Below are 23,117 nucleotides of genomic sequence, written 5' to 3' on the forward strand. Positions count from 1 at the left end.
ATCAGGCTTGGGCTTTCGGCTTTGCGGATTACGCCATGTCGTGCCACGTTGGCGGTGGCAGACTGGCATGAATGGGCTGCGGAGGAGCCGTCTACGCTGGCACTTAAGGAAATGGGATCGCAGCGTGAGCGGGAGGGTACCCCTCTGCATGTGGTGCCCGCTGATGGCTCTCCGAAACGTAAACAAACAAAATAAATGAGGCCATACTGCCATGCCAAATAAATGATGACATACAGTGAAAATAAATAAATACGCTATTAGAAGTTTTTTAAAAAGTCTCATTAGTGCTTTTTTCAGACACGAATATCAAAACAGTGTCCTTCTGAGAGCCCTTCAAACCATCTCAACCTGCATATATGAATGTCATTACCATGTCAAAGATAGGCAAGAGCTTATGTACATAAATCAGCAATGGGTTACACATAATCTATTGCCCTTCTGTCCCCGATGCCCTCAGATGGACTGGCTGACCTGGGCTGGTTGTCCTGGGCCAGGGTCTCTCCCCGCTGGTAGGCGTGGTCGGCGATCTGGGTGGTGGACCTCTTGAGGATCTGCTTGAGCTCGGGCTCCAGGCGCTCCATGATGGCCTTGACAGTCTCGGGGACCTTCTTCAGCTTGGCCAGGGCCTTGATGAGGATGCCCATGAACTCGGCGCTGTTCTCCTCCGGGTCCGCGTCCGGGTCCTCGCACACATCCTGCTGCTGCTCCCGCACTGTCATCATAGAAGAGCGGAGAAGGTTAGTGGTTAGCCGCTAACATTAGCGACACCCACAGACAGACACACAGACACACACACACACACACAGAGACACACACACACAGAGACACACACACACAGAGACACACACAAACACACACACACACGATGACCTGGAGAGAAGCCAACTTTGAAGCTACACAGCATTAGCGTCATTACTCCTCCCATTAACTTCCACTTCACATCGCTGGCGCATCATACCTTTCAAACTGCACAATTAGGTACAGTTTACAAGAGTCATTTCCAAAAGGCTCCAAAACACATTTATCATAAACATTAGGAGGACAACAGTCATTTACTCCCCCCTCTCCTCCTCCTCCTCCTCCTCAGCAGTCCTCCCTTTCATCTCTCGCCACACCGAACCATCACCTGCCCTCGCTCGTTGGTCTCCATGGTGGCGCCCCCCTCTGCACTGCGGCTCAATGGAGAGTGACAGCGCTGCTGATGTTCTCGTTTGTTATCCCTGCATGGCACTCAAGACCCCCCCCCCCCACACACCCTCTCTCTCTTTTTTTAAATGGGCGAATGTGGAGGGAGTGGATGTTTATGGCAAGTTAATGGCCTCGGCTTCCATTTTTCCCCTCTCTTTTCCGACTCAGCGTAGTTTCTGCAATAATTACTGCAATTACCACTAGCAAATTAGGTGTACTGAGGCCATTAGACAAAGAGGTGGCATGGATTCAGGCACTCTCAGCTAATGCGTGTGTGTGTGTGGGAGGTATGGAGGTGTGGAGGTGGCTGGCAGGTAGATCCCAATAGGTGTCATAATATGACCACACCTGCCCATTGGCGCTGAACGGTGATTCTCCAGGTCACATTTTCTACGTCCTTTAAGAAATGCAAACACTATCAATAAAAAGTGTTGTGACTTGATATAAAAATGGTGTGTGTGTGTGTGTGTGGATGGTTGGGATGGAGTCAGCTGGGTCACATGTGTGTGTGGTGGGTGGAGAAGCATGGCGTTTGGGGGGTTTCAGGAGGTGGGTGGGTGGGGCCAATTAGACGGGCAATTTTATTGAAACGGGTGCTGCTGCAATATTGGCATAATTCTGTTGGTGTCGGAGGCCAACGCCCAGGGACATGATGTGATTTAGCAACCCTAGACGGAGCCTGGGCGGGATAAATAGCATTAGGAGACTCAGGGGGAGGGAGCTCTGTGCCACAGCATGGGGATAATGAGGCCTTTACCCCCACTGTGATGACAGTTACGCGTGATTAATGATGGAGGGCTGGAGGGGGTGGGATGGGGTGGGGACTGGCGTACATACATCACCTGAGCTGTTGGGAGGACATGATATTATAATTATGGTGTTCTGGATACTAAGGAGGTAGCGGTGTGCCAAGGTGTGTGTGTGTGTGTGTGTGTGTGTGCGTGTGTGTTTGTGTGTGTGTGTAAATGCCTTCACTCCCAACTACGTGGCACGTGTCGTGCCTCTGGCTTCCTCGAGTATTGTGGCTAATGACATGCTAATGGAAGTAATAACTGCAGTGCGATCCTTCCTGATGACTTCATTAGCGCTACCAGCCTTAGCGTACCATGAAAAAACATGGATTCAAACCAGGCCCAGCAACAGAAGTAGAGCTGGTGTCAGTCTACGCGCACCAATCCTCCTCTGTATCGGGTCAAGGCTTCAGTGACTTTCTAAATTTGACATGGGAGGACGACAGCTAACTTCGTTTAACGGATCGATTGCGCGGCTCTCCCTCTCCAGTTCTTCCTCGCATCTCTCTCACACTTCCTCCGTCTCTCTACTTCCCTCCTTCCCTTCCTCCGTCTCTCTACTTCCCTCCTTCCCTTCCTCCGTCTCTCTACTTCCCTCCTTCCCTTCCTCCGTCTCTTCAAGGCTCTCCCTCTTCCTCACCACTTCTCCTTCACTGCCTTGCTGTCACCTTCTCCCATCCTCTCACGCGCGCTCCTTCGCTCCTTTGCTCTCAATCTCGCGCTTCTTTCTCATCATGGCAAAATCCCGCGGCTATTTTTACTTACTCCCTGGAGTGCTGAACTGGGAGGTGTCGGTGAGCTTGCGCGGGGTGGACAGGGTGCTGACATCCAAAATAGACGTGTCCTTGGCTCCAGAGCTGCAGAGAGACGAAGACGGCAAAAAACCATTATCACCACCATTAACACTGTCACCATCACCTGCATCACCATTACTGTCATCACTACAATCCCACTCATCACCATCAGAAGGAGGACAAGTGGGACAAGATGAGGATTGCCGTTATGACAGTAGGGGAAGAATAGGTGTCACAACGGAAGAAACAGGTTTGCCTTTCAGTGTCCTATTCCAACAGTGATGAAAGTAAATGGTACACACACACACTAACACACATACATACATACACACACAAACAGACTGGATGTTTGCATAAAGGCCCGTGTAAACAGCTTGTTATTATGTACTGCAGGGTGGAAAAAAGTGTTGTGCATATAAAAAATAAATAAACATGTCATTTTATGACCCACAGTAATAAATCACTGCTTCCCTATAAAGCAGTGTGAGGGTAATTGCAAATGCTTGTAAACACCGCCATGTAGGAATAATAAAAACACACACACACACACACACACACACAAAACACAACGCCCCTATGATCTAGGATCAAATGCATTCCTGACAAAAAAAAACATATCAGCCTTCAGATTCAGGCAAAGGTCAATGACCTGCATTAGCCTAATGTTTTGTTTTGTAGTTGTGTAGGGGCAAATAAATAAATTAGCATGGTCCTGCTGATGCAGCGGCTCGGCGTGGTGCACCAAAACCAAGCTACGCCAAACGCTAATCCCTTAGCGGAGGGAAAAGCTACACAGCTATTATTATGCACCTCAGTCTCGACGCAGGTCCCTGTGCATATATTAGCTTTGTTTGCGCTAAGTGGAGGAAGCGTGGCGGCGAAGGCCACGCTGGTCTCCTCGGCTTTCCTTTACAGCAGAACCATGAGCCATGGAAAGTGCATTCCTGTCTCGTTTAATAGGGAGGAGCGGTGGGAATACAAAAAAATGAGTTAGCTTTTAAACTTTCGACGATTTTAATGTGCCTCTAATCCTGCAGAATGCATCCATCCAATCCTGCCGAAATGGAAAGGGTTCAATAAAGATTCATAATTTTTGGTTTTAAACGAGCAAGACAAAAAAAAAAAAAAGAAATCTATTACATGTTTAGGCTGCCAAAGTGCGCTAATGAAAAGTCCCTCCTTTTAGTACCGGATAGGGAAACAGCCCGAAGCCTCAATCCTTCCAGCACTTGATTTGAGTCAAGGCCCATCATTAAAACATTAGGATCAATTATGAAGTCTTCATCGACAAAAATGGCCAACTAATAGCCTGACAAGTTCAAGATAACAACGCATTACGACTAAACTCTGCGCTGGCTTAATGTGACAGAGAGGATCGTGGTGGGATTCCAACAAAGATGTCCATGAATGAAATGCCCTTAAGAAGAGGATTGGAGTTGAAGAATGCCACTTGCTAGAGACTTAAGCACTGGCACCTCTCTGACAACTCCCCAGCGAAGGCACAGCTCGACTTCCTGATAGTCTTTCACAGGGTGAGGTATCTTGCCACCCTCTCTCTCGACGAGCATCTTAATTAGCCTAATCAGTTATTCTGTCTGACATTTTTCGCTGCCCTTATTAATAACCAACCAGGGGCTGAGGCACGGAGACAGAGACCTGGACCGGCGGTCTAGCAGATTTCCATAATCACAGAACACGCTGGCTCGCAGGTGAGGCGTCTGGGTATAACACATCAATTACTCCTGGGCTGCTTATGAAACACCTCGACATCCTGACAGTGACAATATCTCAGCACTGGCAATTAACTAGTGCGACAAAGGAACTCATTGGGTTCTACTCTTTCCTGAATTCTGTCCGATTAATAACGTTACCTTTCACAGTTGCTTTTCACAAATCATTTCTTTTCATCATAGGTGCATTGTCTTTTACAAAGAATGTGTTTAGCAATGTGTTAGAACAATCCTATGGGAACATTTTACACTGTGTAAAGTGTGCTTCCCACAAACCATTGCACACTAATCGACCTTCATCAATTCTTCGTCTCCTTGAATGTCTCCTTTTCAAATAGTTATTTTTGCTTGTCTGTCAGTCAGACACGGCTCCAGACCTTAGGGGTGCTAATCAAATGTTCTGTCTGTTAAACTACACAACCTCTGAGCCAATGGCTTCACTTTCGACACTTTCACAGTCATACTTTATCAAACATGACTGAGGAGACTTGCCATTTACATTACTCCTACTACTCCATTTTTAGCATTAGTTGGCACCTAGTCAGCACTTTGGGTAAGAGCCCAGTGTTGTGCAATTAAAACCTTTAGCTAAATTTACATTTTCATTACTTAGCGGCCACTGCCATTTTTCAGTGACACTTATTCTCCCCGTGACTTGGGAACGTTAACTGTGTTCTATTTTAAACCATAGTTAAAAAAAAAAAAAAAACTTTGAATAAAGTAGAGGAGCAATAAGGAACCACAAATCCTCAGAGCGTTTAAAAGAACCACACCCCATGCTGCGCGCCTTGTCCTTGTTCTTGTGGCCCACGCGGCTGGTGGACTTGATGTAGAGGTGGCGGTGCAGCTCGTCGATCAGCACCAGGTGGATGTTGAGCTTGCGGCTGTGCAGCTCCAGCCGCAGGTCGCTCAGGCCCTCCACCTGCAGCAGCGGGCCCTCCAGGGAGTCCACCGCAGACACCTGTGCACAAAGGGGGACACCAACGTCCATCAGACGCCCGCAGGCAGCTTTTCGCACAACTGAATACTGAATCTATTAGCCACACAATATCATGTACCCCTGCCCTATGTGGATTTCACATAAAAGACACAATCTTCATAATGGTACTTGTCAAAATACCATTTGTTATGCACTTGTCATGCACATTTAAATGGCTAAATACAAACCGCAGGATATCTCCAGCTATCCAGAATATTTTGACACAGTTAACATATTCATGAGAGTTTGAGATGAAGCAACACAGCTCGCATCAACACTTCATTGCACGAGTTTGTGCGCCTCTGCCTGAAACTGATTAAGAACAAACAGAGAAGTAGTGCTGTGCAAGATATGTCATTTAAGGTTTATGATGCAGGGAGCGTGTGTGTATAATCACACACTAGAGCTTCCCAGGGCCATCCAACGTCCCCCACTGCACAAATAATATCTCCGCGGCCATTAAAAAGTTGCAGACTTAGGACACAAATATTTGCCACGCCGGAAGCTAATGGGTTTGAATAAATCAGCCGAGGGGGTTTCGGGGTGTTTATTTCAGCAGTAAATCGGCCGGGCCAGGGCCCCTCCGCACACCATCTCATCTCACGCTGTGGGCTAAAGAGAGATAGGGGAGGGAGATCCATTAGAGAGGACAGGAACCCAAAGAGCACCAAAACAAAATCACACCATTCTCATTATTACTGCAATGCCGACTGGCGCTGTTAAGAGCTAAAACAAGTGGGTTACCTCAGAGGACTGTGCATGCAAGTGCTCCAGAGGACAGACAGTTTAACAGGTGATCACAGGCCACTTGCTTGGGATAAAACAAGGGGAAATGTGTAAAGAATTCTTCTGTTGTTGCTGTTGTTTAATGCAGATCATAGCTATTCAGCCTCCCCTTTGCCACAGACTCTTTTACCCCTTCTCTTCTCTGCCCTCCTTCTCTCTGTCCACCCAATTCTCTCTCCTCCCTCCATAGCTCCCTCCCCTTCACTGCCCCCGGCGGTTATTGCATGTTTGTACTTAATAAATCTCCACGGCAGTAAATTAATGTTATTTTTTTTTTTTATTAGCTGCCGCTAATGGCCAGATGATAGCGCTCCAGAGAGCCATCACAGCCTCTGCACGTCTCCCGGACAGACCACACAAATAGGGGGGAACTGCGTGTGTGTGCGCGTGTGTGTGTGTGTGTGTGTGTGTGTGTTGGGGGGGGGGGGAAGGTCAAGTGTGGGTTCATGCAAATGAGGGTGGGCGCTCGGCTCGCAGAAAAGCACCCCGCCGCAGTCCATGATCAGCTCTTACAGCTAATATAATTGCTCTGTGATAACATGATTGAATGACTGGGTGAGTTGTGTAATAATGTAGGCTATGTTTATGTGTGTTTATGTATGTGTGTGTTGCATATGCATCAGCAAATTGATCTGACTGCAAGTGTGTGTGTGTGTGTAAGAATACAGAATGCTGCTATATGCTGCTGTCTGGGAGTCTCATTACCAGTGGGGTCCGGAGCTGACAGAAGATGGGCTGGTTAACATCATTAGGGAGACCAGGCTGTCAAGCTAATCAAGGACATGAGGCCTCCTGTGCATTAGAAGGCTCTCATCAGCACGACTGAGCTAAGAGGAATCTCCGAGGGAGAAGAGAGGAAGGTAAGATAGAGAAAGAAGAAGGTGAGACAGAGACAGAGAAAGAGAGCGAGTTGAGAGAGACATGGGAAAGGGTGTGTATGTGTGTGTGAGAGAGAAAGAGAGAGAGAGAGAGAGGGAGGACTAGAGAGACGTGTGGAGTGTGCTTTCTGACAGGCTGTCACTGGCCTCGCTGATGCATGCTGTGCTCCTACAGGGTGGTTCACCACATGTGGCTGAGTGAGAGAGAACAGGAGAGGATAGCAGGGGGAGAGGAGAGAGAGAGAGAGAGAGAGAGAGAGAGAGAGAGAGAGAGAGAGAGAGAGAGAGAGAGAGAGAGAGAGAGAGAGAGAGAGAGAGAGAGAGAGAGAGAGAGAGAGAGAGAGAGAGAGAGAGAGAGAGAGAGAGAGTGAGTGAGTGAGTGAGTGAGTGAGTGAGTGAGTGAGTGAGTGAGTGAGTGAGTGAGTGAGTGAGTGAGTGAGTGAGTGAGAGCGAGCGAGCGAGCGAGCGAGCGAGAGTAAGGAAAGAAGGGAGAAGAGGAGCGGTGAGAGCAGACGGGCTGCTGAATGAGTTTGGAGAGTGATGAGGGCTGATGAATGAGTTTGGAGAGTGATGAGGGCTGATGTTTGTTATTTCCCCTAGAAGTGAAGCCTTCAGTGCTCTGTGCGTGTTTGCAAACAAAAGGCATTAGCTTTGACTGGCTCAGATCTCGCAGCCACAACTAAACCACCCGCTTCTTGAGCACTGTATGCATTTTAATAAGCCCAGCTAACAGCCCAGTTATCTAGTGAGGGCCACAGAGAATATTACACTGGAAATGGAATGGAGGGAGGGAAGGAGAGGAGGATAGATGGGAAGACAACAACAGTGGAGTTGGGGGTGGCGCTACTGAAAGACAGGGATGGAGAGAGAGAGAGAGAGAGAGAAAGAGAGAGGGAGAGAGAGAGAGAGAGGGAGAGGGCAAGCTGTAAACCAGAGGAGACGTAAATCTGACAGATGAGTAGGGTAATGAGTGACAGCACGTCTGGAATGAAAACATCAGGGAGTCTTACTGGAATGACAGAAACAGGATAGAGTTACCACACAGCACTGTGTGTGTGTGTGTGTGTGTGTGTGTGTGTGTGTGTGTGTGTGTGTGCGAGAGAGAGAGAGAGAGAGAGAGACGCACCGAGAATGGAAGACAGGTACAAGGCAACTCTGATCAAGATGCAAATTAAAAAAAGGTACGCATGGTAATGCACATTGGCAGCCTTTGTGCAGACAAATCTTAAGCTTTATGTGCGTTTGCCTGCACTCACTGAATCAGTCTGCTGCTTGACTTTAGGCTGTTCTGTCTGGCTCATTATTTCCAGGGTCTATCAGGAGGTGCAGGCCGGTGCATGGTAAAGGAACCCATGGTGAGAAGAGAACACCCCCTAACTCCTCCTAAAGCACCACACCCCCACGGCGGTCTCCTGTGATGAGCCAAAAAAGCACATCAAAGTCCAGAAGAGCCGAGCGCACCTGGAGTTCCACCTTCCCTGCTTTGATGAAGTTTGTGGGGCCCCTTTCCCGAGCATCACACAGCCACCAGCCACCTTACCCCCCGGTGATGCGAAGGGCAACCATGTGGGCGAGTGTCTCCCTAGCTCTGCCTCAGTAATGAGCTGTTTAATCACCAAGCTGGTAGGGTACTTTTTGGGAAAATAAGACGACAACTTAAATACTCTTCAATGAAAACTTTTCCCACATGTTGCATTCACACACACTCTAAACATTATATATATATATATATATATATATATATATATATATATATATGCATGCATGTACATATGCATGGATACACTGTCAATATCCTGACAGTTACATGTATATTCATTTAGCAGACAATACTTCCCAATTCTTCAAAAGCCATACACTATATGCTTTATTTATGATGAGGATATTGATGCTATATCCTGGACAATATAACATTGATCATTGACAGCATCATCAGAAATACACACACACACACACACACACACACACACACACACACACACACACACACACACACACACACACACACACACACACACACACACACACACACACACACACACACACACACACACACACACACACACACACACACACACACACACACACACACACACACACACACACAGGTGAACTCACCAGCATGTCAGTGGCGTGCAGGTAGTGCTTGCTGGCCATGAAGGCCTCCAGCTTCTGGGGCACTTGCTTGATGTTCTCGATCTCGTCCAGCAGGTCGAGCACGTGCTTGTGCTCGATGCCCTCGATCCACAGCTTCCGCAGTTCGTCTCGCTTGCAGTGCAGCAGCATCTTACAGGACAGAAGGTTTTCCTTCACCTGCGGACGTCACAGCACACACACACATGACACAGCAGTAACACACAGGCTTGAGCCAGAGTACAGTGTCTGAAATGGGGAATGATTAACAGGGGGACCTGCATCAGCAATGTCACCTGCAATGTCACCTGCTGAATTCAGCACCAACAGAATTCATATAAGCTATGCCTTAAGTCACAACTCTTTAAGTTGGTCCAAGCCAACAATGGCTAACAGCACATGTCAAAGGAGCTACTAAAATACACAGGGAAGCCTTTTCACAAGAACAAAACAGAGGGCATCATGGTTGGCAGTCAACTGCTGATGACCACAAGCACTTAAAGTGTCCACTTTCAACACAACTAATGAAACCATAATCCAGCCTCATATGACATTGTGATTTAAAAATGCCTCATCAAGCCTGGATGGAGGGCCTCCAGATAATCTCAGTTATTGGCAAGGCACATGCTGCACACACATAACCCAATTTGCGAGTGCACACACACATCTAGACACACACACACACACACACTCTCATTGGTCATCTGGCAAGATGCTACCAAGCTGCATCTGTGTGCGCATTCAATAATGATGTGTATTTATAGCCGAGCGAGTGGAGTGCCAGTCCCTGGGCGTTTCTCATCGAGGACATCAGCAACAGGCTGACAGGACTCGCCGGCCCGAGCTGATTTCTCCTGAGCAGGGAGCACGGGGATGGGATGCCTCCACGACACCGCCATGATGGAGAGAGAGAGAGAGAGAGAGAGAGAGAGGAAGAGAGAGAGAGAGAGGGAGAGGGAGAGGGAGAGGGAGAGGAAGAGGAAGAGGGAGAGGGAGAGGGAGAGGGAGAGAGAGAGGGAGAGAGAGAGCCTCTGGGACCAGCCATCAGAGAGCTAGCCACCCCAGCAGAGTGACGTCAGTCCCCCATCCCAGTGCTCTGCCCACCGTGCTCTCTCCGTCAGCGTACAGCTGCTCGGGAGTGAGGCTCAATTCCCTCCAGCCAGCGTCTAGACGTCTGGGCTTTAGCACTTGTATTAACGTGTTGCTGATATTTTCTCACAAGCCAGCGGAGGAGTGAATGGCTGTTTAGAAGGCAGGAGCGGTTGACAGCTGAGAGCCCCAGAAGAGGGATACGCAAGGGATATGTGGAAATGATTTGCAATAAAGTCTCAAAGTCACTTGACAAACTAAACATAAATTGAAAAAAGACTTCTCTGGTCCATCTGCTAATCAACAAAAAACCAAACCAATACATTTCTGTGACCTTTCAGGGTTAAAACACTACACTGGACACTACATCTCCAATGCCAGGGCATTCATGTACTATTTTATCAGAAGATCCAACATACAACAAAAAATTAAAAGCTAAAAGGACACTCATAGAGTGCAGACCTTTGGCAAGGTCAAATGATGCTGCATCTCACAACATTAACAAGAGTGAAACCAAATCCAGCCAGTGATTCTGACCTCCTTCAAAATGTAATGGGATCTTTCATAGCCCATGCTACACCTTCCCACGAAGTTCCATGCAAATCAGGCTGGTAGTTTTTGAGCACTCCTGCTTACAGACTGGCTGACAAACAATCTGCACGGAAACCATCATTTCCCTGGCTGAGCTAACATAGACATCTGCTACATGTTTCATTTGATTACTTCTCGTCACCTCTGGTAAGTAGGCCTACTTCAGGTGGGCTTATTCTTTTCCCCTTTTACAAAATGCACATTTTACCAGAACCTGGTAGGTCCAACACATCTCACAACATAATGGGACCAAATATGATGGTTTGACAGGTGAGAGGTATGCATGTGCACCACTGTATGGATTAGGGGTGTGAAGGTATACATATTTGTACAGAACCGTTTAGGTACAGGACCTTAGGTTCAATATGCATACCGAATAAAACCAAATGTATGTAAGTAGCGGACCAGTCATACCAGTCAGATGTCAGTTTTGTCAATTAACGTCAGAAAACATTTAACACCTTTTCAAAATAATATTCCCATTGCTCATCAAAAATATTGACAGTGAATTTTAGGTTAGTAGTACCTACAGGCTTACCATATGAAACATTAACCAAACTATTGACTTCAAAACTGAGGTACACACCTAACCTTGATTTTTGTGTACCGTTACACCCCTACTATGGATAGCTGTGAGATACCTGGGCTCTCACCTGTTTGATCTTATTGCGAGAGCTAGTGATTCGCTCTGTTATGCTTTGGTATGTGCGAATTGCCGTGGTCAGTTCGGTGTAGTGGCGCACAATCTTCTCATCCAGTTCCCGGTCACACTTTTCATAAGCATCCTCCAGGCGGCTCTTCTCTGTCTCTCTGTCCTGCACATCGTCACTGCTGGACAGTGTTCTGCAAGATGGTGTAACACATGGCATAGGTCAGTTCGATTTTCTTTTTCTGATGTTCAAACCAGTCAACTTAATATACTGTGGACCATTATGGACAATGGATAGATTTGAGTGCGCAATTCAAACATATTATCATTCCATCAGTGCCAGCAACAACCTCTTTTTAAGATCATTAAATTAGGACAAACTATTGTTATATAATAATAGTGCTACAATATGTGATCATGCACCTGCCAGATAACAATCTGTGATATTAATATGTCTAATACTACTGCAGATAGGCGTGAAGGGAACAGCAACAGTCTTTATTATGTCCTTGGTACAAATAAACAATTCATGACTCCCAGTCCCAGGTGGAAGGTGACTTGGGCTTATATCTGGATCCCACTCAACATCACGTCAAACCAAAAGTTGCAAGGTTTGGTACTTTTAAACAAGCAGCTAGCTAGGCCTGCATTTCAGGGGAGAAGAGGTTGACGCTCAGTGACAGCAGACAAACCATCTGAGAAGGCTTCACGTTTTACGTTAATTAACGATTGCAGTAAGCCACACGTCTTCCTGGGGCTGAGTAGCAAGACCAAAATACAAGTACAGTACAACTTCCAAACACGGCTGTCAGGTGACAGGCTCTCAAGACACCAGACATCCGCTTGACATGGACAACGCTAGCAAGCTATTAGATAGCCTACTACCACACATCCACGAAAATTTTAACATTTTCAAAATAATGAGCAGGTTTTAAAACAACAGGTGTGCAAAAAAGCAATGTGTATAATTCGACAAAAACAGAAATTACGCATATATCACCACAACAGGAAGAAGCTGGCCGCATTAGCCAAAAAGGCTAAAGGACTGCTCCTCCTTGTCCCCGACAATGTCAGCCAACGATGAACACAATGACAGAGCCACTCAGACAAGTAGGTGCAATAAATACTCCGGTGCTCTCACCTTATAACAGAAATAAGTAAACTGGAGGGATCTTTGCTTTTAGAAACTGATCTGTATCTTCCTGTCTCGGATGCCATTTTTCCACACCCAAAACAAGGTGACAACAAACATTCACTCTGGCTACCAGAAGCCAATGAGCTGCTGATCTCCAGTTGCGTGTACAGCAAGTGCGGTTGAGAATGAAAACAGGATTATGGGAGTTGTAGGCTACACTATGTTGCCGTTTGAGGCTTTCACCAAAGCCGTATGAGGCTGTCTTTCACACCTTTCTAACAGAAAAGCAGAACCATTTCTCGTTTAAACAGTGAGAAATACGAGTGGTTTGATTCTGGTTCAATAAAATAGATTGATGTAGCCTACGAATTAATGTGTGGAACATCATATTTTCCCCAACTTTGGACTTAAACGCTCAATACAAACGCTCAATACAAGATACTTGAAATATTCTAAGCTTGGCCTAAACTATGCAGCATACAATTACGTTTCATATTAATAATTCGATTTGTGAATAGAGGAATTTATTAGTGTGTAATGTATTTGAATTACTGGTAAAATACTAAAAGCTGGAGGACATACATCAATGCCTGTGGCATTGGGACGGTCGGAACACTGCAGAACAGCTCTTCTGTATCTACTGACAATCTCTCCTGCAACAAACAGAAAGAGGGGAAGGCATTGATTCTTAGGTAGGGTCGATGTGGCAGTTTCCGTGTTGATTGATGTGGCCATGGACTGCCGAGATAACACTGTGTGTGATCTTTTTGTTCTGTCTGAAAACAGAAACAATCATGAGGCTGTGCAGGTCTATTTTTTCCCTTCACCAAGGTATGCCCCTGTCCTCTAAGTTTAATTTGGAAGTTCTTATCACCTTGCCCCTGCAGCCAATGTCCCATCGGTCTGTTGCTAATCTGCTGTCTCCTTCCAAATGACAACACACAGGCTGTTCCTGCAAACCAGCAAATAACATGTGGCATTTGGACTCATCATAAAGACGGCCTACCAGCAGTTTTTTTTCTGTTTTGCATTTTTTTGGATGCAGGAGCACATATTTCAAAAACCTGGGGGGGGAAAAACACACTTTAAGAAGAAATCTTCTTACTTCACACCTCAAGCAGGACTGACCGGACTGCCTTGAGGTTTGTCAAATTCTGATGGTATTTTAAAATGTATGTATTTAAGCTGTCAAATGTACAAACTGAAAGCTCTTTCTGTATTTAAAATGCAACATTATATTTGTCTATTGTAAATCTCCAAAAATCCACCACTGTTCAAATTGTAAGATGAATCACGATATAGGCTTTGAATAGGTATTAGGCCTATGTTTGCACTCCTGGTTACATGTTAACTAGCATTTCATTGACTTCTACCTGTACTCTGCAGAAAGACTATAATGTGAATCTCACACACAGGTTCATTTGACCTGTTCTAGACCCAAAGATTATAGAGTGCTCCGCTCTAAAATCTTTGGTTAGACCTAAATTAAAAGTGTTGCACAGGCCAGAATATAGTGATAGTGAAGTCTGGTGTACTTTGGTGGTCCTGCATACAAATGGTGAATGTGAATGCATAGGCTATGCGTGGTAAACTTCAGTTCACCGGCAATCCTTTTGATGGAGTTGCCAACCCCAGCACTCGTTTTATTTGTGTGATAGGCTACAATTTTTAGCAAACGCTCGTAATCGGCCAATCAGCGCGTTTGTTCTTCAGATGCTGAAAGGGGATGGGCTCGAGGCGGAAGCGTGTGTCTTGAAGCCCTTGCATGATAGCGTGCGGTGTTAGCCTTGGCGTCCAGGCTGGAGTCTGAAACGCGCTTTTCTGGCTAAATTTACATTCATGACACCGAATTGAAGTTACACGCAGGTTGTATCGCTTTTCAGCAGCGGTCAGATATGGGAGCCAATAATAGTACCCGCCGTGTCTCCTTTGAGTCGGACGAAAATGAAAACATAACGGTTGTGAAGGGCATCAGGGTGAGTGACAGAAATCAGAGCGGTGCTAAAAACAAACAACGGAGTTTCACAAAATATGCCAAGTTGTGCACACTCACAACACAAGCGACAGTTAAACTAGTAACATATAACACCACTGATTATGTTTAGGCATGATGACACATAGGTCGCGGAACTGTTGAGTTTGTTTAGCGTTAGTTTTGTTAGCCACGTTTAGCTAGCTAGGTGGCTAACTGGCTATGCGTGCTATGACAGTCGGTACATTGTGTACTAATTGGTTGTGAATGAATGAGGTGCCCCAATTGAGCGCACCAAGTGTTTACAGAGATTAACTGCATTTGCCCTCGGTGTTTGAGCAGTGTTATCAGGCAACAATCGACAGCTAATGTCACATATTTAATATCTTGTCACCGCTAGAAACTTCTTACATGAGAAAGCTAGCTTGCTAGGCAGACAATGTGGTGAGGTGTCACCAACCTAAAGAATAAAGTGTGCACTGTGCCTACTTGGTTATTTGTGATTCCAATAAACTTGACTGAACGAAATGCCCCACAGCAATTTAATTTCACGTTCAGTTATCTTTTTGGGAGCTGCACAGACATGATGTCCTTAGCTGATACATATAGTGAACATTTGTATAAAATACAAAACTATTAAATTCATGAAGTAGGCCTAACAAAAAGTAACTGCCGTTAGTCCCAGTTCAATACACAAAAAGTTCCCAATGCCAGTCGAACATTACTAGCTTGGAATTGAATTGTGGATCCCCCTCCTGACTGACTTCATCTTCTCCACTTCCAGCTCTCTGAGAATGTCATCAACCGCATGAGGGAACCTGCAGCTCCACAATTCGGTCGTTCCCCACCCAAGGCCCCCTCATCTCCACCTGCAGTTCCCACACCTCCTCCCACAATCCCCACCCCTCCTCCTGCAATCGCCACCCCTCCTCCTGTATTTGAGCACTTACCCACCATTGTACCAATACCCTCTCCATTTGATCCGATTACATCAATGCCCCCTCCACCACTGTCAGAGCCCATCAAAGTGCCTCCACCTCCTCCTCCACAGCCAGTGACTGTGGAGGTTATAGCACCTCCTCCTCCTCCAGTCTTTGAAGAGCATGCAGCACCTGCTCACCCTATCGAATCTGTGTCCACTCTGCCAGCCCTTACGGAAGCAGTGGCCCCACCTTCACTTGTAGAGGCTGCTGTTCCCCCACCACCCCCAGAACCTGTGGCAGTCCTACCTCCCTCTCCAGTTGTTGAGCCAGTTGCACCACCACCTCCTGTTGAGCCTATAACTGCACCTCCACCACAGGTTATTCTTCCTCCTCTAGTGGAGGACATTTTTGTTGCTCAACCTGTTGAGCCAATTGCCCCACCTCCACCTGTGGAGGTGGTTGCTCCTCCACCACCTGTAGAAATTGTTGCTCCCCCTCCACCACCAGTTGAGCCAATTGCCCCACCTCCACCTGTAGAAGTTATTACCCCTCCACCTACTGTTGAAGTAATTGCCCCTCCACCAGTTGAGCCAATTGCTCCACCCCCACCTGTTGAAGTAATTGCCCCTCAACCTCCTGTCGAAGTTGTTGCACCCCCTCCACCAGTTGAGCCAATAGCCCCACCTCCACCAGTTGAGCCAATGGCTCCACCTCCATCAGTTGAGCCAATGGCTCCACCTGTAGAAATTGTCACTTCACCTCCACCTGTGGAAGTCATTGCCCCGCCACCTCCTGCTGAAGCTGAGGCCTTCGCTGCTGTTGTGGAGCCAGTCGCTTCACCTCCTGCTGAAGCTAAAGCCTCTGCTGCTGTTGTGGAGCCAGCTGCTCCACCTCCGGCTGAAGCTGTGCCTCCTCCTCCAGCTGTGGAAGAGACCGTGGTGTTACCTCCGCCAGGTTAGTAAACACCCACCTCTAGAACTGTGGTCTACATGGCATAACCTGAGTGTCTGCAATTTTAAGTGAACTTAGCAAATAATGTGAAAATATGGATGAATATACACTGAATTAAAAAAAAGATAAGTGATATCACATTGATATGTAATACAAATTATAGACCTATTATGGTATCATGGTAAAAGTGCTCCAGTTGCCAGTGCTCCATCTTTATTCCATGAAATATCTGCACTTCTCTGTTTGTGTTGCTGTAGTTTGCAGCAGCATGTGTTTGTTGTTGGGGGGGGGGGGCAGTCTACCCTCTGTGTTGTGAAGCGCACAGGAGAAACATAAGAAAGGTCACGAATCTGCCTCCTCTTATGTGTAAATTACCAAAGGTCACCCTTGCAGTTCATGTTTAGTAAATACAGCACAGACCATCCTTGGTTTTGCTTTGGTTCTTTAATGAATTTATGGTGAATGCCCTTGCTCCAAATTTACCTGGAACCTAATAGCAGGCGTGTCATGTCATGTTTTGCTATAAAGCCAGTATCCAGAAATGTACATGCACCATTAAATATCTGCATTGTCATGCAGAGCGGAGGCTAATCCGTTGAAAAGGAAAAAGTGACGTGTCACTATTTTTCCTTAGCCTGTTTTCCCAAATTATGATTCATGGCTATCAGCACAACATTAATGAAACGATTAATTCTCCCTTGTAAAAAAGTTAATGAATTGATGCTGTAATTAGGGCTCCATTTTAGCCATCTGCATAGCAAAGGTGTCACACTTGCCCTTTTCTCACATTTGAAAAGTATTTAAAAGAAATCCCCTCAATAACTTTGGAAACGTCTTTCGGTACCCTTGGCTCCACATTTCTTCCAGTCGAGTGAGTATGGAAGCTCCTAGCTCAAGGTTACTGCTGAGCGATGGCAAGGACAGAGCAGAGGCCGTGAGCGTGTGTGTGGGAGGCTGTCCCTCTTTGATGGTGATGGTGGGCGATGTTTCTCCATCCGTGTCCAAGCACAATCAGAGAGGCAATTAGGGAAAGGCCAATCAAAGCTGTGGTGATTAAAACTCAACACCTCCACATTCAGGGCTCTCTAATACAGGCACTCAGAATTATAAATGAGTCCAAAAATCCTCATACCCCATGTTTTCTGAGAGTTGAGGAAATGTTGTGTTTTTCTGCTCTATGTGGGGTATTGATTCTCATCCTCCATCTTGGTATTGCGATATCCTGCACATTTTTTGTATGACCGTGCTTTTTACAGTAGGCTAATGAGAGGCTTCCTTGTGTTGAGTAGGCATGAGTCACTGCTGCTATTTTAAGTGTTACCCTATATAAATATAGACACTCAACAATGGATGTGAAAGCTGTTATCCTTCTTCTTGTTTCTCTGCAAGTCAGGGTTTTCTCAGATTTCTGTCATGACGCAGGATTGCATCACCATGGTAGGGCTTCTGCTGCCATGATGAGAGTTTTAAACAGTTTGAGTTCACCTCTGCCTATGTTAGAACTCTCTAATGAGACACTTTAGCAGTGATGAGAGAGGTTTCTATCTTTCTGTTAGGAGCATTTGTGGATAAGGCTATGATCTATCACAATCACTGTTTGTTGCTCACTCATACTGTCATTACATTTTTAGTATTGATGATGGCAGATGGCTCTTTTGTCTGTTCTTGTTGAAAAGTTGTGAAGAGAAAGTTAAGTCACCGTTAGTCATCTGGGTGTGGGATAAAAGTGGGACATTGTGGCTTTCTGCACAGCTCCCAAGACTCTTGCTAACAAAAAGTAAACACAAAACTTTAAGCTGTTCGACCTTGGCTGCCTATGTTTGGTGTGTGTGTGTGTGTGTGTGTGTGTGTGTGTGTGTCTGGGATACGTGCGCACACAAGCACACACACTCGGTTTCCGTAGGGTTCAACTCAATATTCCGAGGTGGCACCCCTCCCGATGAGGGGGGATTGATTATGTGTGCCCACGAGTGGCGGCATTAAGTTAGGCTCTCCATGGCGCGGTCAGTCTCTAAATCAGACCGGTGTCACCATGTGTGCTGATTACACATGGCCAAGGTTGAGCCTCCTACACTTTCCCTGCACACTATAAATATTCATGCCCAGAGCCCACACACCTCTGCCTTAATAGCTTCCTTAAAGATGATTGCCAAGACCTGCAGGAGGAAAGTAGACAATGCAGGATTTAATTAATAAATATCGATACATCGACCATGCACGGACTTCATGAAGTAGCCCCAACTGCAACCTACAATTCAATTGACAGTCTTTTACCTTGAAGTATATTATTAATGTATTAGTAAATTATTATTATGGTTATTATTATTCTGAAGCCGCAAGTAGGTGTGGTTTGGAGAAAAAAACGAAAGGGAGGAATTGTTTGAATTGAAATGCCAAGGTGGTGTTGTCTGATGGGGTTGGCGGGAGAGGTGTGGGCAGACGTACTGAAGTTGGAGCGTGAGGAAGTGGTAATGTTCCAGATTATGCCTGGCTACCCCTCCCCCCCCCCCCCTCCATCTCCGAGTAGGTCCTGGGGGTTAATGAAACTTCTGATGAGAACCTGCCGTCCGCCCGTGTCCATTATCTCATGCCCGAGAGCGCCTCTCCAGGTTCCTCCGCTGGCTTCTTCGGAGAACGAGGCCGAGGATAGAAGGAAGGAGAAAAGGAGGAGGAGGAGTGCGGGAGGGGGGGGGGGGGTGAAGATGATGAGTTTTTAATCTTTGAACATTTACATGTCTCACTCAAGATTGACACAGCGGGAAGGGAGTCGGACGAGATTGCTAATGTCCTTCTGGATTCTTCCGTGACCTCGCTCACCTCTTGACGGATTCAAGATGGTATTTATTGCATTAGGGCCCAGTTCTACCTCTGAATCCCCCGATTCACCGAGCTTACTCACCGAAGCAGCCCCTGGGCGACGGACTGAAAGGAAGACATGAATAAAGAGAGTAGAGAAATGGATAGAGTAGAAGAGCACTATAAAACATTAAATGCAAACTGATGAAAGCCATGGCAGCTTGAGCCAAGGACAGTAGGAGTCCCAGTCTCACCATTTCCAGTGAGGCGAAAGAAGCAGGGATTCAAGTTGCCAATTCAAGAAGTAGAAGAATGTATCTCTTTTTCAGGTTGTCCTCTCCATCACTTCCCTAATCTCTTGCTTTCTTTCTCCCTCCTTAACCCTCTCAAGATCCAGTCGAATCAAGCCACATCTTGATGAAAGATGTACTCGTGAATGCAAAGTTGTCGCCAATGGCCTTAGGTGTCATTGCAGTGTGAGAGGAAGATAGAGAGGATAGAGAGAGAGAGAGAGGTGGTGAGAGGGAGGTGCCGAGAAAAATGGGATTGACCTGTTCCTGTCGCCCGGAATCCAAAGTGCTACCTGTGGAGCCATATCGGTTATCAGGCGGATATCTTTAATTCGCTTTTATCAAACATCGGCATCCCGGAGAGAGACGTGCGGAAAGCCTCGCAGCCCCGGCATCTATTACCTGGGCCCCACTGTTTGATTAATGCCAGCCCAGCCTCTCACCAGAAAAGCTGGTATCAGCTGGGGCAATCGTCACGGTAACAAGCAGATATCTTTCTGGCCTTGAGGTGTCATGGCAATAAATATTTCACTCCATCTCCTGCTCCCTTGTCCTTCAGTGCTGATTGGGGGATGTTCCCATGAAGGAAATAATGTTTCACTTTAAGTGCACCTTACATCAGGTACAGTGTGCTGGACCTGTTGTTAATTCCTGAGGGCCGTGGTGAACTTAACAGACTCTGTGGCTTGCATGGAGACTTTGTTCAATAACAGCCTCACAGGAAGCAAGCCGAGGCCAAGGAGGAACTCATCTCCAGTGGAGTTCAGAGATGGGGCAGCTCCTGGGAATTAGAGATGTTGTTCGCTCTCTCGATTTTTTTCTTTTTGCATGCCTGTGAAAGTAATTGTGGTGAATAATTACTTAATATTAATCTTAGACTGGCAAACTTCAGGAAAAACTCAGGAATCAAGTTTATTCTGTTACAAGCAGAGAGGGTACAAAAAATGGTCTATGGTCTATGTAGGCCTAGCCCAGGCCTGGAAGGCCTAGGTTGGCCTGTAGCCAACTTCTCCTCTCTTCCGTTCTACGTCTTATAAGTCCAAGTCTAAAAATCCAAAATCTGACATCAGAATAGCATGAGAAGAGATATCATATATATCAGAAATATCACTTATAGAATGTTCCAAACATTCTCACAATCAAATCATTACAATCCTTGTACTGAGACTATCAGAATGATACCAAACATGAATACATTTACATTTCATGACACATGGATACATTATATCAAGGTTACATCCTTTGTCCTGTGTAACTGATAGGCCTTCAACCAGCACATTAGCATTCCATTGGGGGAGGGGATGGTGTCTTTGTTTAAAACCAAGAAGGGTCACATGGCAATTCAATTATTATTCATTTTAACCCTAAATTTATTGCTATCACCTGTCTGCTTACACTTCTCTCTTATTCACTCTCTCGGCCTATTACTTTGTCTAACTTCCTCTCTTGTGTTCTCTCTCTCTCTCTCCCTCTCTCTCTCTCTCTCTCTGCTTCTTTGGTCTCCTCCTCATTCAGCCCATTAGTGGAGATGGGGGGCTTATTTGGGCACTGCATCCAGGGCCCGAAGCCTTATACCCTACAGGCCTACAGGCCACTGAGTGTTGGGCTGTAACAAGCTCCACTCACGAAAGCAGCCTCCTTTCCCTCCACACCTCAGACCTATTGTGCTCTTCATGAGACCAGTCTTAAGTAGGGAAAAAACGGGTGCTGGTGCATAGAGCAGTTTCTTTCTTCTTTTTAAAGAATGGACTCGTTAGTGGATGTACAACGCATCCCAGAGCTGTACTCCCCAAGTGGACCGTGGGTTGGCTGAGGCTGTTCAGCTTAGTTGCAGGTAATTGGCAAAGTGGATTGGTTTCAACGACCTCGTGTGTTGACGTTCTCAGTTTAAGCTGTTTACTAGTCCGAGCTGCAGTGAGTGACCCCTCAGCCCATCTGCGTCACGATGGGAAGTTTCGCCTGCGTTGATTGCAGCAGAGAAGCCGGTCATACTAATTAACTCAAGCCCAAGTGATTGTATTGGATGTGGAGATTCACCAGCAGGAGGAAGAGTGCCCTTGCAACGATATCAGTAACAGCCCTGGTGTCTATTACGAGAATCATTCCGACTCCACCTAACCCACCTCTTTCACACCTCTGCACATCTACTTTTATGGATAATTACCTGGTGTGATAAGACACAGAGCCAATTTATCTGCGTGATCGAAACATGAAGGAGCATAATGTCTATAGTAGTGTGTATAATGTACTGTATATATATAAAATATCAAGTTTCACAAGAGAAGTGGAACTCTTGTGTATGTGTGAGTGGAGAGTGCTGAATATAATGATGTTTTTATGATGGGGGTTGCTGGTGCGTGGTAGCCATGGCCTCCCGCCCCCTCACTCTCCCCCCTCCCTTCTCGCTCTTGCGCTCTCTGTGGCGTCTGCTGCGGCGGCTCTGTCTGCCTCATGAGTCACGGGGGCCTTGGAGGGGGAGAGGGCTGTCCCACCCCACTAACCTCACAGCACGCACGCGCACACACACACACGCACAAACACACACACACACACACACACACACACACACACACACACACTTGTCTTGCAGCAAGAGCACAACATCTGTAGACAAACCCACACATTCACACCTATCATAATGAACACAGGTGGACACCCACGGTCAAGTATAGTGTTGCAGCAAGTGTCCAACTTATGAGTATAAACATGAGCACTTTACACAGTGAGGAGTGGAGAAGAAATACTATACTTGCATCCACTCACTACAGCCGGACTGAAGGTACACAGAAAACAAACAGTCCACGCTAACCCAGGCACATCAACCCTCACGAAATATCACACACTCACAGACACACGCACACGCACACACACACACACGCACACACACGCACACACACGCACACACACGCACACATACACAGACTTTCTAGAGATGCTTTTGTCTGGTTAGTCAAGTCCCTCACCGTCCTCCTGCGTGTGTTCTGACCTTGCAGTGGACGAGACCGAGATGAGGAAGCAGATCACCGAGGAGCTGCAGGCAGGCCTGGAGAAGGAGCGCACCAAAGCCCAGCAGGAGCTCGACCAGTGGTGAGTCTGAGCCTCCCCCTCTAATGTGATGTGCTGCTCTGTTCCCACCTCCTCATAGCCCCCTGCTGTCAGGCAGGAGAACTCTCTGAGCTCCCCTTCTCTGCATCCATTCACACAGTCCATTGGAGACTACTGAAGGGAACCATAGTTCTCTTCCTGTGATGTCTGAACTTTTTCTTCTCCTTTTCTTATCTCTTCTGTTATTACATTACATTACATTTAGCAGACACTTCTTGACCAAAGTGACTTACATATGTCAGCTATATTACAAGGGATCACATTGTCCCCGGAGCAACTTGGGGTTAAGTGCCTTGCTCAAGGGCACAACGGTGGAAGCCGGGAATTAAACCGACAA

General features: G+C 46.4%; 2 protein-coding genes across 3 annotated transcripts in view; one reads left to right on the plus strand and one right to left on the minus strand.

Moving 5' to 3' along the window:
- Positions 1-12,852, minus strand: part of LOC143118226 (exocyst complex component 4-like) — a 46,453-nt gene extending 33,601 nt beyond the window's left edge. Inside the window, exons 1-6 of the mRNA XM_076279326.1 lie at positions 12,750-12,852; positions 11,613-11,802; positions 9,265-9,459; positions 5,277-5,464; positions 2,745-2,836; positions 472-712 (exon numbers count right to left, since the gene is read on the minus strand). Of these exons, the coding sequence (XP_076135441.1) occupies positions 472-712; positions 2,745-2,836; positions 5,277-5,464; positions 9,265-9,459; positions 11,613-11,802; positions 12,750-12,826 (983 nt within the window). The 5' untranslated portion in view covers positions 12,827-12,852. The remainder of the gene's footprint in view (positions 1-471; positions 713-2,744; positions 2,837-5,276; positions 5,465-9,264; positions 9,460-11,612; positions 11,803-12,749) is intronic.
- A 920-nt stretch (positions 12,853-13,772) lies between these two features.
- The window catches only part of LOC143118227 (uncharacterized), a 44,805-nt gene continuing 35,460 nt past the window's right edge, over positions 13,773-23,117 (plus strand). Inside the window, exons 1-3 of one of the 2 annotated variants that reach the window (XM_076279328.1) lie at positions 13,773-13,885; positions 15,500-16,592; positions 22,669-22,762. In XM_076279328.1, coding sequence (XP_076135443.1) covers positions 15,524-16,592; positions 22,669-22,762 — 1,163 coding nt within the window. In that variant the 5' untranslated portion in view covers positions 13,773-13,885; positions 15,500-15,523. Of the gene's footprint in view, positions 13,886-14,493; positions 14,720-15,499; positions 16,593-22,668; positions 22,763-23,117 lie in introns of those variants that run through there. The other variant, XM_076279327.1, reaches the window with a different exon arrangement.

Source organism: Alosa pseudoharengus, unplaced genomic scaffold, assembly GCF_046254945.1.
Source record: "Alosa pseudoharengus isolate Yale_2024_CS ecotype anadromous, Long Island Sound unplaced genomic scaffold, YU_APseudo_1.1 YU_APseudo_1.1_scf_115, whole genome shotgun sequence".
Taxonomy (NCBI): Eukaryota; Metazoa; Chordata; class Actinopteri; order Clupeiformes; family Clupeidae; genus Alosa; species Alosa pseudoharengus.